Below are 16,027 nucleotides of genomic sequence, written 5' to 3' on the forward strand. Positions count from 1 at the left end.
AGTAAAAATTTAGCTCATATATTTTAGTTCTTATATATAATTTTAACAAAAAGCGCAAACCGCATTAAAGTGCGGTTTGTGGTGCGGTTTGGTGTCAATAATTTTGGAAACCGCACCGCAATTTTTAAAACCGCACCACAATTTTCAAACCGCAAACCGCACTCTGTACAGCCCTAACCACCGCTCCTCCCCTAACAGTCGTCGCACCGCCTCCGCCCCTCCCCTGCCCGTTGCCGCCCTTCTCCCCGCCCCGCAAATCTGCCCCCTCCCCCATAAAACTTCCCACAGCCCCCCGCAACACCCTAAAAACTCTTCCCCCTCCCTTTAAAACCGTCACCCAACTCTCCCACCACCCTCAAAACCCTAGGCGCTAGGGTTTCGAGGGTGGGGGAAGGGCGGCCGACGGGTTTTACGGCGAGGGAGAACGGTTTCTAGGGTTTTTTCGAGGGTGGGGGAAGGGTGGCCGACGGTTTTACGGCGAGGGAGAATGGTTTCTAGGGTTTTTTCGGGCTCAGGTAAGTTTTTTGGGGTTGTGAGAGAGGTTTTGCGAGGGGCTGGGAGAGCTGTGCGAGGGGTGGGATGGCCAACGAAGGGAGACGAATGGTGAGGGAGGTGCGGCGAGTGGTTTGGTGGTTGGAAACGGTGGAGGGTGAAGGTTTCAGGTGGTTGTGTGGTGGTGGAACTGGTGGGCCTCATTCCCTTTGTTTTTAAAACAAAAGCATAGAAAATTTTAGGTATTTTCATTCCATTCCTTATCTTTCTCTTTGTTCATTTCATTCCAATTACCCCCAGCGAACCAAACGACCCTTGAGTATATTTTTATTGTTTTTCATTAAAATGCTCTGCAGTACTTTAGTACTCGCAGTAGAAAATGTTTCTCTCTCAATCTCATATTATGGATCTATGGTTTTATAGTAACATGACCATGGATATATACACGACCAACATAATAATTTAAACTTATAGGAAGTGTAAAGTATGAATAGTTAAATAGAATACTAAAGTTCTAATCGGCGATTGCTACCAATGATGTGCAGTTGTGCATGTTTCTAAAAGTACAAATGTACAGTGTAGTACTAGGTATTTATGCGTGATCATCTGTTTATTGTTTAAGGTGGTGAAAAGCGATGAGAACAAAGTTTGCCTGTTCAATTAAATGCATAATTGACAATGAAAGTTTGTGCTCTAAAACAAATAAAATAATCACAATCGCTATCTTAACAATTCAAGATTAACTCCACGAGGATGAACTAAACACAGATACAAGGATATGTACAAATTATACAAGTAACGTGCAAAATCAAGCAGCATGAAATAACTAGGGTATGATGTTTAAATTTTTCTTTTCCTAAACTCCAAAATTCACACTCCATAGATTATAATCCCGACGCCTTTAATAAAGAAAATAAAAACAAGTACAGTATGACTCAATAATTATTCAGTAATCACATACCAAACACGATATGCAATATCCCCTTAAGTAATAACTAATAATGTAAATTTTACATCTTTTTACTTTTATATACTACAAATCAAATTAAAAAGAAAAAAGAACAATAATATACTATAATTCTAAATTTTACAACATGTAAAAGCTAGTATATGAAAATTATATAAGAAGGGGTTGGAAATTAAGTACATTAATGTAAGGAAAAAGTCAACGTGGTTGAGGAATAATCAAGTTTCCATAGCGCATTTGCAGTAACCGTGTTGAACGGAGCAAAGAAAAACGCCACCAAATTGGTTACACCTTTCTTGGCAATTCCCTGACTCTTTACATCCCAAATCTATCTTTGGTGCAAATGGATCACAATACTCATCACTTGAACAATCTATCTTCTTGTGTTGTTTTGTGCAATTTTCCTTGTGCTTTCTCGCCTCTACGCTTACAATACCGCTACTAAACATCATACCTATATCGATACCATATATACATGTAACAATTTAGCATCTCGTAACTCAATACACATCTTTAGATTAGAACACGTACCTATGTTATCTACTTAATTATAAAAATACACATACATATAAATCACCCCCTATTTTTCCCAATATATGCATGTATAACCGTCTACTTAATTACAATAACTTCCCCGAGCATCCAACTGCACATGCAAATCAATACCATATTGGATATAAACTCTTTCTATTTTTTGGATAGTGTGTAAATAATAATCAAATTTGTCCTCTATAGTAGTGGGTATATTGATTTTTTTTTTTCTTTTTTTTTTTTTAAGTGTGTATGTGTTACATAAAGTGATCATGTCATAATTCATTCAATTCATAATAAAAACATGTTTAATAATGGACAAAATTTTGTTACTACAACTTATGATTGGAAGTAAGATAAATTATTTCTGAACAAAATTTACTGTGTGATCAAATAGTGATCAAATAATCAAATTTTTTGCATGATTTCATTTATGCTTAAAAGGAACTCTTAAAAATTGATCAACTTCATTAAGATTAAGGGTTTATTCACAAACACAAAAAATTACCATAAACAATAATCTAAACTAGATTATAATGAACCAAATAATGATTAAAAAAAAAAACCCAAATAACTAAATTTTGATTCATAAATATCAAAAAGAGGGAGAAATAAAGATTTAATAATGCAAAAGTAAAAGAAAAATCATGAAATAATTTATCAAAGTCATAAAAAAAAAAGAGAGAGAAAGAGAGACATACCATTGATAAGGATGAGGAGGAGCATGAAAAGAGCAAAACTGAAGAAAACTTTAGCCATGATTCTTAATTGAGCGTAATTAACGTGTATTGGGGATAATTAGTGCATAAATAAGCAGTTTGTATATGATACGGCGGTTAAGGGTTATAGTTGAATTTTTGGTTAATTTTTTGCGAATAATAACTTTTGGAAAAATTTATGATTCTTTGACAGAACAAAACAGCTATTTGGACTCACCGAATAGACTAGCAAGAAATATCATATGAAAAAAAATTCATATCTTATTATATACGTTAATATACTTATATACTCGTATACTATATGGTACTTCTATTATTTATTACAATGGATCGGACGTGTTGCATTTTTTCCTCTTAAGACTTGTCCACGTGATTCTATTTAATATTTTACATGTAAATGTGAATATGTGATTGTGTTCTCATCAGTTTCATAGTTTCATACTAGGAAAGTTCACCATTTCGTTCTCTAGGTTTTTTTTTTTTTTTTTTTTTTTTTTTTTTTTTTTTTTTTTGACAAGGTCGTTCTCTAGTTTCCAATATGAAAACTATGATCAAATTATTACCATTACCATTCATTTAGTTTATTTTACTTGGATTTTTTATAGGACGAAATAATATAATGTGATAATAATGGTTAAACATGAGAAATTATCAATCACTAGGAAATTATCACCGGATACAAATATGATCAATATAATATATTTTTTTAACTTACATATTTTTTTTACTCCGTATTATAAGATGTGAAAGTCTTTGGGCTTGTAGCACTTTCTTTTATCACCTAAATTCTTGTATGTATAAACCTTTCTACGGTAATCAAATGGGATAGAAGAAAACTTTTAATCTATGATATAAACAATAGAAAACATTACCAAGCTAGGAATCAAGGACTTATGATAGTGATTTGAAAAGAAAAAAAATAATCCAAAGTAGCAAAAAATAAATAAAAATTTGGGAAGAAGGAATTCTATTCTTTTGATAGATGTCAATAATAGCATGTGGTGTACTAGTACTATAATGTACCACAGTTGAGTTAATGGCATGATGCGTAATGTACGCCGTGTTCCAGACTTTGGCACGAAGTCAACTACTAAAAGAAGTCAACATATATTATTGGCATTACATGCATTGCTACTTGTAGCATTCTTTATTTGAAGATGGGATCACCTTTATTTGACAATTTGACTTGCAAGAAGTTCTAGTGAACTTTCTATTTATTTGGATGGATTTGGACTTTGGAGTCCTATACTCCTATCACAACCTTTTGACATCATCATATATTCGTAATTCACTAATTTATAATAGTACCATTATAGAGGCGACTTTTCAATGAGAATCATTTGAGGTGTGGATTTAGAGTTGTTTTCAATCTAAGATCAAATCGGATAGAAAAATTGAAATTCACGAACTGAATTATGGTCCGATTAAGTTAAGACCGAATTCAGATCGGACCGAAAAAATCGGTCTAAAATCCGAATTGGACTGGTTTGGACCACATTTAGATCTTTATAAAAAAATTCTAAATTTTAAATAATTTATGGAAAACTAGAAAATAAATAAATAAATAAATAAAGGACAAAAAAATGTTGTAAAAGCTCCTACAACTAAAGAAAAGATATAAATATATTTTTTAACACCTGTTTTTCATGGATTTGGACTTTGGAGTCCTATACTCCTATCACAACCTTTTATAACATCATCGTAAATTCGTAATTCATAATAATACCATTATAGAGGCAACTTTTCAATGGGAATCACTTGAGGTGTGGATCCTATTGAAGTTGGTCCAACAAAAAATTAAACTGCACACATTTAAATAATACATCTACCAATCTCCACCCAAACCCCCCTCCCATCTTTATTCTTTGTCTCATTCTATAATATAATGTAGCTCGGACTCAAGTACTTATGTTCAACATGTGTATGTGTTTAAAGTTTTGACTCATATATTTTGTGAAAAGATCAATAATTTAGTCAAATATAAAGGGTTGTATATCCACCCATGCTCGAGTATCGATGATCCGACACCAGTATATGAGGTAAAATGAAGAGTTGGAGTAACATATAGTCTCATTTTAACATTTACATTTTACAACACTAGGTTGTAAGATGTATCCACCAATTGGTCTAAACTTAAGTGTTTAAACTTGATTATAATGACTAATGTAGAATTTCCACGATTATGGAGAGTCTAAACTCTACAGCTAAATTCGATTATGAAGAGTCTAAACTTGAGTGTCTCAAGCCGAGCCATTAACAGAACTATTGGGCCATAAATTACAACACTAGGGCGTAAGGATACAGCCAACTAACCAAGAACCGTTGTTACAAATTGGTCTTGAATACATTCAACCTATAATTTAAGCTAATTCATCTAATACTTCACTTATTTGAAGAACATCCAACCTTTGGCAGCTTCGATCATCTCCTTAACAGTTATCGCCTACATAAAGTGTCAAAATTACACCCAACTTTCAACCATTTCATATACACATATACTTGTATATATTTAAAATTGATTGATACATTACATCTCTGAGTCCATCATGGCATCTTTAATGGATGGTGAGACTCAGCCCCAAAAGGCCATAACATTCTAAATGCACCCCTATACCTCTGAACGCAAATCACAAGGAAACTTTCCATCTCTTGGCAGGTCTAACACTAATATCACTACTGTAATGATATTATCTCCGTGTCGAAAATAATAGTCACGTATAGGCGTATAGCATTGTTTTATGATTTCAATTTGTCACCTTCTCTAGATTAGTGAATGATTCATGATTAATTTTACTATTGTATCTTCTAATGTTGAGCAAAAGAAGAAAAAAAAAAAAAAAGTATAAATATGGAGTTCATGAACTAAACTGTTTAATTTCTTATCTACATATCCTAAACAATTATGAAGGGATGGAACATTGTGACTATTAATTTCGAGTACTCCTTTATTAATACAAGTAAAATTTATGGTAAGGAAACAACTTGGCATAGAGTTACATTAATTAGGTTTTTTATTTATGTCACTAAGCTTGCTATAGCTATACCTAATGATGATAAACCAGAAAGTTTCATCTGTCACCTACAAAATTACTGCTTTAAAGATTTTCACCAACTAAGGAGGCTCAAAAGAAAATTTGGTACCTAGTAAAATTCACCATTACCTTAGTCCCTTCTCAAATTAGGGCATAATTAAACAACTATATAAGTAAATATCACTTAACTATCCCACTCACAAACTCAATCTGTATTGGTTTTTCATAATCCATCTTTCCATGGCCCCATGCAATTTCCTTTGCTTAGCTCTCTTCTTAGCGTTGTCATTCTCTGTCTTCGAAATGACATTCGGAGATAGATTGCTCAACCTCGTGACAACTCTCAATGATCAAACCGCCTCACCTATGAAATTCACTCCAGTCCCGGGGATCAAGTCTACCCCAACGAAGTCAATCCAGGAGCCCGTTGGAGTATCAAAGGTCAATATACCTTCATTTCCAGGTAAAGCTCGAGTACCAACCAGCAACTGTGAAATTTTTGCTTTCCCACCATTCCTGAGCTACCCATCTTTACCTTTTCCTGATCTACCTCTGGTGCCTGCTTTTCCTTACACACCGCCATCACAGGCATTTCCAACTTCGTACACTGCTCATAGTCAGATGACTCAGACCAAGAAGTCACCTTAAGTAATAGGACCTAGAGTTTGCGATAGTCACAGACCTACATTATGTGTGCTAGATACTGCGTATCATATAACGCAGATGATCTCGGATTCTAATATATTATGTAATGGTTGATGGAAGATACACTTCACTACAACCTCCTCCATCAGTCTCATGCATTGACTGCTGGAGTTTTATGTTTGCACTAGTAATTTCTTCCATTAAATATTATCAGCAGAAATTTAAGTATTTAATCGTTGCTATGAACAGTAGACTTAGTGGATGTTCTTAAAATTCAAATGGAACAGCTTAATATACAATGATAAAGGACCAATACTTCTTAGTTAAGTCAATAACAGAGTATCAAAATCCCAAGTCACAGCAAATCTATTGTTGTTCTATACAACAACACCAGCAGGAAATGGTGGGAACTGAGAAGGGGAGAGAATAATTTTCAACAAGTGTCTCAATTCAGTGCTATCATTATAATTTGACATCCCCATCCCACAATAAGATCACAACCCTAAGCTTAACAGCCCCATCCCACCGGAAAATCATGCCAACATAAGGTAACTTTATTACCCCCAATATAGGTTGAAAGCATCATATAAATTCATGCTTATTCAAGTAGCAGGCCTCAAATTGTTTCATTTAATTAATTATAATAAATGATAAGTTAGCAACCCTCTGAAACCGATATCAGCTTGAACATTCTCTCTTAGCAGCAAAAGTCTCAGCAACTAATAGAGGGAAAGCAATAGTGGCGTCACAGTGCACCTGGTTGCAAGAGAATGCAAGCATCAGATGTGCCCAATTTACAGAGACTTTGGCTACAATTGAAGAGAAACCTTAGCAGGGATAGCAGGTAGAGGAGGGAGAGGCATACCTTAACAGTCTTGGCAGATCCTCGTATCTTTCCCCAGGAGATGGCCTCATCAGGGCGAGCACCTGAATCACTCCCATCAAACTCCTGTGCAGTATTAATGAATACTGCATAATCTGCACCATTACGCATCATATTGGCATTGCAAATATGATGCTTAGGCAGCCCACCCCCAAGAATTATCATACCGGTCTTCCTAGGAACTGCATGAACAGCCTCACCATTCATTGCCCTTATATCTGCTCACAACCAAGAAAAACTTTAGTGTGGACTAATAAAATAAGACGTATTGGCATCAAGCTGGATCAGTACAACATACCTTGAACAATATCAATAACTAGACCTGGACTACGAAATGAATGAAAATATAACATGTCCCCAAGTGAGCCATCTGTTAGACCGGGGCAGAAGACAGGAATATTGTTCTGCAGATAAACAAAAATAAGTGAACAGCTTAGGCATGGAGTTGATTTCCAGCAGAATGATAACTATGAGATACTTCTAATATCATCAAAAGACAGTTAAGATACCAATTACCACTTTTTGAAGTTAAAAAAAAAAAAAAAAAAATCAACAGTGATTAAGATGGTGAGACCAACAATGAATTTGGTATTGCTATATCAGGTGTCTCACCTTGTATGCCCAGTAAAGATATGAACTCTCATCATTTATTTCTTTTCCCAGACGAGCAATCACTTTAGATGGTGTCCATATACTCTTCTACAAAAACATTTAAACCGTTTAAGAAAAAAAAATATAATAATAATTAAGCAAACACATTCAAAACATGACTGCAAGTGTATACGATGAAAATCAGAGCCAAAAATCAGAAAATTAAACAATATTTCTCAAAAGGAGATTGGACACCTAACTCAAGAAAAGAAGCATCGGTGAATTCATAGTTACCCTTCAAAAAGAGGGGAGGAAAGGCATTAGATTGACATCAAGGGAGACTATACATATTACATAATGGATTCAAACACTAAGCCACCCATCAGGCCATCATCAATCATAACGTCCGTGTCCTGCAAGCTCCATGTAAACAATGTACGGAGAAAATGACAAGCGACTAGCCATATCAGCTGACTTGAGATCTTCTGCAAGCTTCCTGGGGTAACTTCTCATATGTAAGCTTATCCAAGAGGATCCAAACAATTCAATCAATTTTTTTTCTATGTGAATGGATAGCATGGTGTTTACTCGCTAGGTTATCTTATTTGTTCCTGCTCTTGACAAGCAGCAAAAATTTACCTCTGTGGAAAGGATCTACTTTGGTAATCACCTAATAGAACCCATTAGAGTAGTAGACAATAAACGCTTAGGCTGGTTTGGTTCACCAATTTGGAATGAATATTATGGAATTTCATACAAAGGGGGTATGGAATTCAGGACCCCATACTAGTGTGAAACTGTTTGGTTTAGTCTTGGCATGTATTTTATATCCATTCTTATCATTTTATTCAATCATGGGATGGATATAACAGTAATTTGTAAATTCATTCCACCTTTTAATTTCTTATATAAGTAATGCATAGTGTACATAAGATTTTATAATGAAATGTTATGTATATCAATTTCCCACCATCAAAACATGTATCAGCAATGTCATTTCAGTTGAGAGCTTATAGTATACGTTCCTTCATAAAATCAGGCTTATAGTTATAGCCCCTCAGAAATTATTAGCAATTCAACCCTAAGTAACGGAGGAAAAAAATGTAGTTGCTACACCGATTCAAGACAAACACTAATTTCATAAACAATTCAAAGCGAAAAAGTCTCCAACTTATGACTTTGATCCCGTCATGTGCCAAACACCCAATCGATTACAAAACGAAGGTTACTATCGGCTATCCATCAAAGATCTCACACAGATTCAAGTTACCCACCCAACAATCAATTGATTAAAAAGCAAGACAAATGATTTGAGGGGAAAATATCAGAATTGTTAGTTCTAAAAGTCTACACCAGAGCTGGAGAAGAACTAGCAGTGATGAGTCAATGGTCAACAACACCAGTGATATTGCACACCTCTTCTTCATCTCAATATCATGGCCAGCTAGGATTTGTATCTTCAGGGAATGGATTCAAAATCTTTGGGGGGTGGGAGAGTTGGGGGGGGGGGGGGGGGGGGGGGGACACCAAATACTGAAATGGATTCAGACACCATTTCAAATAGGTGAACTAACCACCAATGTTAATAATTTCCCTCAAGTGATCCCTGAGAAACTTGTCCTATCCTCAAAATAAAGGGTATGTATGGCAGTTGGCATATTCTGTGCCATGGGTATGTTTGGCACAGTATTGATGGGAAGCTAACAGCTTAATCCAACCAGGAAATCCATGATGCCTCCATTCACACTTTATTGAAATACAATTAAAGTTGAATTTATAACCTACAGAACCAAATACCTATAAGTTAGAGCATCCAATGGAAGCATTAACTGAAGCCTTCATGCACTGCAATTATGTGACAATGTGAGGGTGGCAACTCAAATTATCAAACCAAATATGACCAATGAGTAACTCCTGCATTTTAATACTTCATGAAGCTAACCAAAAACCTTAGCAGCCTCCAGTTACTGCTTTAATACATTGCCATTCATCCAAATCCATATAATAGCATAAAACATTGTGCTGATGAAGCAGTGTCAGGATGTTTGCCCCTTTCTAATCATAGTAAACCTTAAAATAACAGGGTGTCAAGAATAATGCAATCAAACAATGAATGAGTTTCCATCTTACTTAACAATTCTTATGCTCTATACTTGGGAACTTTCTGTTTATGTAATATTTACACACAAATTTAAGTGGGCACAGTGGGGCCACCGCGGGGGGTTGAGTAGGTCTTGCGTATGTTTGGGTGAAGAAAATAATGTATAAAAATAATGACAAACAGCCACAACAAACATCTTGAGGAACATAGAACCCTTCTTTTATTCACTGGATAAGACAATCAGAAAAACAAATTACCTCTAAATTTTGCTCTTCTAACATTTTATCAAATATTGGAATGATCCATTCCTCAAATTTGCAGTAGTTGTCATTGGGAACCAACAAATTACCAATCCGATTTAATCCTTTTGAACGTAATTGAGCTCCAGGTAGAGAAAATTCACCTTTAAATGTAGGTGCAAGACATTTAATAAGATCTTCTTCTACACCGCCTGTAGTTGTTACAATCACATCAACCTGCAGGTATATATATGACAACATTGTTTCAAATTTAAAGAAAAGAAGAAAATAATTGTTTTGACTTTTAAGCAAAATATTAAGAGTGAACACAAATTGCTGAAACCAAAAACAGAATCATTCTTAGCCAGAAAATGAAGAATGATGGACCTAAATATCTCTCACATTCTACTGACTAAGAAGCCATTAAGCAATCAAAAAAATTAATTTCTACAGTAAGGTTTAAGGACATCCTAGCCAACCATCAAGAAATAACAATCACTTGCTTTCTATTACATGATTAATGATACAAGTTTAGATTCAAGAATCCACAACAAACGTTTTCAGCCTGTCTCTAGCTTCCAAAAATAAAACCCAGAATCCCAAAGATCAATGCTTTAATCTAGTTTTATATGCCATTAAACACATACTCCCTCCAACCTCCGTTCTTTTTTATCTTCTCATTTGTGTTTTGCGTGGTCTCCCACGTACTACTTTGACCACTAATACCCTCTGGTTTTGTGTTTAGTAAAATTTATGAATATATGATATTATGAAAATCCAAATTGCAACAAATCTAACAATATACCACATGATAAAAAAAATTTCTTATATAATAATTACAATATACGGTCAAAGTCTTATAAGTTTGACTACATGAATAATAAATAGGAAGACAAAAAAGAATGGAAGGAGTACATGAAATTCTTCAAGGAAAAGATTTAAATTGTACTAAGCTTCCAGAAACTACCACCTCATTATTAGTCCAAGGACTGCATGTGTATGAGAAAGTACTCTGGATTTTCACAAATTACAGAAGCACATCAATATATTTTAGTAGCTATTTGTACTTTGTAGTGGAAAAACTAAACTAAAGGTGAATGATATGAGGTATGAAATACATATGTATAGAAAGACTCTGATTGAACTTCCCAGTCAAATAGCTTCCGACATATAGCAAAAAATCAGTTACCAAGCTAAGCGTGGTCTAGTGGTAAGATTGTCACCTTCCAACCTTGAGGTTGGGGGTTCAATCCCCACTAGAGACACTTTGAGGATGGGGATCACTTACCCTTTCCCCTCGCTCTCAAAGTGTCTGACCCGCAAATATCGGGCCAAAAAAACCGTGAGGCTTGAGGTACGGTAAAGGTCTTTCTCCTTACCTTTAAAAAAAAAAAAAAAATAATAATAATAATAATAATAATAATAATAATAATTATATATATATATTACTTTTATTTGCACAAAAGAAACTTTTTAGCAAAGTGTTATGTATTTAGTTATTTACAACTTGAGGAAAGATGTAGCTGCAAACAACTCTTTACGCACACATGAAGATCATTAACATTAACTTATTTAACTTAATTCCAAAACATATAGAGAACATAAATACATAAAAGATAATAATTTTCTAATTCCCTCACCATATGATGTTGAGCAAGGTATCGAACAGTGTCACGAATACCAGATGAAATTAGATTTGAGGTAAACCCAAGAAACACTTTGCACTTAATGGATTCTCTGTATGTAGGATCCCTCTCCTCTTCACTACAATCTTCAGCGGGTAGCTCATCTGCAAGCCTCCAATCTAGCTTCAGCAGCAGGAAAATCAAATGAACACAAATTAGATGGTGTGAAATATAAGTATATTTAGTTTAAATTTCAAATTAAAATTTGTACTAACCATTTGATTTACTACTTCAATAGCTTCTCCAAGATTAGATGCTTGGAAACCAGTGGAGATAAAAGATTTAAAGAGCTGAGGATAATTTACTCCTTGGTTAAAGTCATAGCCCTGAATCTTGATGCATTTTCCTTCTAGAGATTCTGATTCCTTAAAGACTGTCGAGTGAACGGATGACAAAATATTGTTTTCCATTTCGTATCATCAATAAAATCTATCACAAGAAAAAAGCTTGACTCCTCAGATGATGAATACCTTATTAAGAAGAAAAAAAAAATCCTACCAATATCTTGCAATAAAAGAAAGGATGAACTTCAGCATAAAATCACAATTAATCGGAAATAGCATTCACCTTGATCCCTAAAATCCTTTAAAAAAAAAAAAAAAAAAAAGCCCTATGCTCAGGCATAACAAACTTAAACTTCAATTCTCACCACTCCCTTGAAATCACACGACTACGGCATAATATAACCAATCTACCACTCAGTTTCATCTCAAATTGGTGTTGGATCCTCCACACTTTTAAGGGGACTTGACACTTTGACAGATGACACTTCACTTTGATACAATAAAAATGAATACTTAATCATAAAATAGCGGAGTCTGACACCTAGACGGCTAGACACATACCCATATCCGACATGAGCTCCCGAGTAACATAGACTAAAGGACGACGTTACTAATAAACAATGTATCATTTCTTTCACTTGAATTATCCATCTCTTTCTTACTCATTTATCCTTCATTTTACCCAGTAGTTTTTCTTCAATTTAAATTTACTAGCTTCACAGATAATAACCAAATTACGTAGTACTAATTTCTTATTACCATAACAAATTTGTTACACAAAATTAAAACCCTTTAAAACCCTCTCCTCCATACTCTACCTAACAAACTAAGAATTAACAGATATAATTTGTAACTCTACAATTATTTAACCCAAATCAATTCAAATGGCTAATGAACTTTTCAATTCAAGAATTTAAGAGAATTCAATACATTGAAACAGAAAATACAGTAATTATAGCATCAAAACTTAAATTTTAAACGAAAAGTAAAAAAATGAAATCTATAAGTATAAAAGAAAAATGGAGAAAGTTACCAGAACAGAGGTCAAATGACAGGTGACAGACTTAACGAGTAGTAATGAGCGACGGTTGAAGGATGAAGCCGGAACCGGAAGGCAGGAGACAGTAGAACGGCTAATCGGACTTTCTTTAAAATGTCTCAATAATAGTACGGAGTACTGATTAACTCAAAGCGGTCTCAACTTTAAGTATTTCTTCTCAAAACGATCCGTAATTGGGCATGTTCTAATTGACTGAACTGAACTAAAGTTAAGTTATTGGAGCTGAAATTAGGGATGTCAGTGGGGCGGGTCAAGTAGGAGACCCGCCCCATTGGGGCGGGGATGGGTCTCGATTTGGCGGGTGGTGGGGCGGGGATGGGGATAAAAACCATACCCGCCATGGGTGATGGGGCGGGGGTGGATTTTAAGTTGTACCCGCCCCATCCCCGCCCCGCCCCACCCGCCCCACTTCGTACCCGCCCCCATCCCCACCTCATACCCACATCTATATATCTTTTAAAGCAAAATTACATACTTTTATTCTATTTATAAAATAATTACATGAAATACAATATTAATTATAATACTTTGCACGACACTTATATTATAACACAAAAATGTGTGTAGAATGTTTTATTTTATAATTCGTATTAATTATGTAATACTGTGTATTTGAGATACGGATATTAGGTGGATCTTGGGTGGGGATTAGGTGGATCTTGGGTGGGGATTAGGCGGATCTTTGGTGGGGATTAGGTGGGGATGGATATCCAAGTGGGGGTGGGGCGGGGATGGTTTTGGAGTTGTACCCGGTGGGGCGGGGATGGGGATGAAAATTGGACCCGCCGCGGGGATGGGGATGAGGATGGGGATGAAAATATTAGGTGGGGATGGGGATGGGAAGGCCAACATCCGCCCCGCCCCGCCCCATTGACATCCCTAACTGAAATGAATTGAAAATAATAATTTTTTGCCTCATTGTCAAAATGTGGGTCAAATTTTAATAACTTTGACCATGAATTCCCGTTGTTCTTACAAAGGAAATATAGTTACACATGAAATCTTGTGTTGACTCGTGCTATTATAAATTTAATTAATATCAATTTTTTATAATTTTTACACATATGGATATTGAGATATAAACGTTTTTATACGCCTCTTGAAGATCATGTAATGTCAAATGGGGCAAAAATAAAGAGACAGAGAATGTATTACTTCCTCTTTTTTTTTTTTTTTTTTTTTTTTTTTTTTTTTTTTGCAACATTTATCATATTTGGATGTTTTGTACAAGTAGAGGTGTCAATTCGGATAATCAGATGGAGTTTGGTTTGGGTTTATTCGGTTTGGGTCTGCTCGGGTCGAATATATTCGGTTCAAAATTACTCTTTTAACCCGTTTCGGGTAGGATCAGGTCACTTTCAGGTCGGGTCAACATTTTGTCGAGTCCAGATCAGATTTGGGTCGGGTCAACTTCAGATCGATTCATATTCGGTTAGGATAAAATAGATTCAGTTTCAAAACGGGCTTGCCCAGGTTAATCTTGGGACATATGACTTGGATCGGGTTGTTTCGATACAATTGATTTCGGTTCTGTTAAGTTTGGTTTGATTACTAAAGTTGATTTAGAATTCGGTCAATTTTGATTTAGATACTTTCATGTATGCATTGGTATTGTTTTGGTTGTGTTAACCAAATTTAATATTCAAATAATTACATTTTTAAAATTAGAGTAATTATTAGGTTTTTTTTTTTCTCTTGTTGGGTTGATATCATGTTATTCATGTGCCATTTTTCCATATCGTGTCATTAATATAGGTTTAATAAGTAAAAATAAAAAAAAAATTAAATTTTTTTATTTTAAAAAAAAAAAAAAAAGGCTAAACAACAGGTTAGTTTAAAATTATGGTTAGTTTGAAATCACGTCAAGTTAAAATCAGGTTAGGTTAGTATCATTTTGGATAAAAAACAGATCGGATTAAATCGAGTGTTTGTCGGGTTAACTCAATTCAAATTGATTTCAGGTCATGTCAAACCGGTTCGGTTTGAGTTCAATTCGGGTCAAATCGGTTTCGGGTTGAGTTCAAGTCGGTGCTGCATTAAGTTTAAATCGAGTCAAATTCGGACTTGGGTTGAGTTCAATTCGGTTAAATCGAATTGGTTACAATTCAAAACGGAAGGTTTTATTTGATTCGGTCTGGTTTTGACACCTTTATGTACAAGTATTACTTACAACAAACTCCTTGTTTCCTTTATTTGGAAACTTTTTTCTGCCAAATGACCAATATACCCTCATTGAAATTTTGTTAGCACATAATACTTGTAATACCCCGTATTTTTATGTATTTTTATCAAGTATTTAAGTATTAACAAAATGTATTGTTAAGGGTTCAAGTATTTTAATTAAATATTTGAAGGGGTTAAAGTATTTTAAATATAAGGTTTTATGAAAGTAAAATATATTTTGGGCCAAACGTTTATTAATTATTGGGTAATGTAAATTATTCATACATACGCTTATTGGAATAACCCATTCCAAAACCCATAACTTAAGCCCTATCCCATAACTTAAGCCCACATTTTTATAAGTCCAAATTTAACCCTACACTCTCTACTCTATAAATACCCCATGAATCCCCAAAAATTTCCCACACAAAAAGGTTAATCTTATTTTCTTTCTCCTTTGTTTTATTAATTTGTGTAATTATAATTATTGATTTATGGGTTTTTATTTTATTATTTGAAATTAATTTAATTAGTATCAAATTGTATTTTGATGATTAAACTTGATAATTTCCGATTTTATAAATTTCATAATTTTCAGATTTTGTAAATTTTATAACCTAGGGTTTTTAATTATT

The 16,027-nt window shown here is 34.5% G+C and overlaps 1 protein-coding gene and 1 long non-coding RNA gene across 2 annotated transcripts; both read right to left on the reverse strand.

Annotated features, from left to right (window-relative positions):
* Window positions 1-1,421: 1,421 nt before the first annotated feature.
* On the reverse strand, window positions 1,422-2,925 carry LOC145558530 (uncharacterized). The gene is made up of 2 exons (XR_014092514.1): window positions 2,692-2,925; window positions 1,422-1,913 (listed from the first exon to the last, which is right to left on the reverse strand). It is a non-coding gene; the product is annotated as an uncharacterized LOC145558530 (long non-coding RNA).
* A 3,723-nt stretch (window positions 2,926-6,648) lies between these two features.
* LOC145614554 (deoxyhypusine synthase-like) lies at window positions 6,649-13,396 on the reverse strand. The gene is made up of 8 exons (XM_081669646.1): window positions 13,203-13,396; window positions 12,101-12,314; window positions 11,841-12,008; window positions 10,219-10,437; window positions 7,882-7,968; window positions 7,568-7,673; window positions 7,252-7,487; window positions 6,649-7,142 (listed from the first exon to the last, which is right to left on the reverse strand). The coding sequence occupies exons 2-8, from the start codon at window positions 12,293-12,295 to the stop codon at window positions 7,065-7,067; spliced, it is 1,089 nt and encodes a 362-aa protein (XP_081525772.1). The 5' UTR covers window positions 12,296-12,314; window positions 13,203-13,396; the 3' UTR covers window positions 6,649-7,064.
* Window positions 13,397-16,027: the final 2,631 nt, after the last annotated feature.

This window comes from Chenopodium album, chromosome 1 (assembly GCF_948465745.1).
Source record: "Chenopodium album chromosome 1, dcCheAlbu1.1, whole genome shotgun sequence".
NCBI lineage: Eukaryota > Viridiplantae > Streptophyta > Magnoliopsida > Caryophyllales > Amaranthaceae > Chenopodium > Chenopodium album.

Bases quoted from the DNA above. Each gene is read 5' to 3' on its own strand.
- LOC145614554 (XM_081669646.1), bottom strand. From the start codon at position 12,295: ATGGAAAACAATATTTTGTCATCCGTTCACTCGACAGTCTTTAAGGAA. The intron at 7,674-7,881 runs GTGAGACACCTG...GTTTATCTGCAG, and splicing joins ATCTTTACTGGGCATACAAG to AACAATATTCCTGTCTTCTG. The intron at 7,488-7,567 runs GTATGTTGTACT...GGTTGTGAGCAG, and splicing joins AGTTATTGATATTGTTCAAG to ATATAAGGGCAATGAATGGT.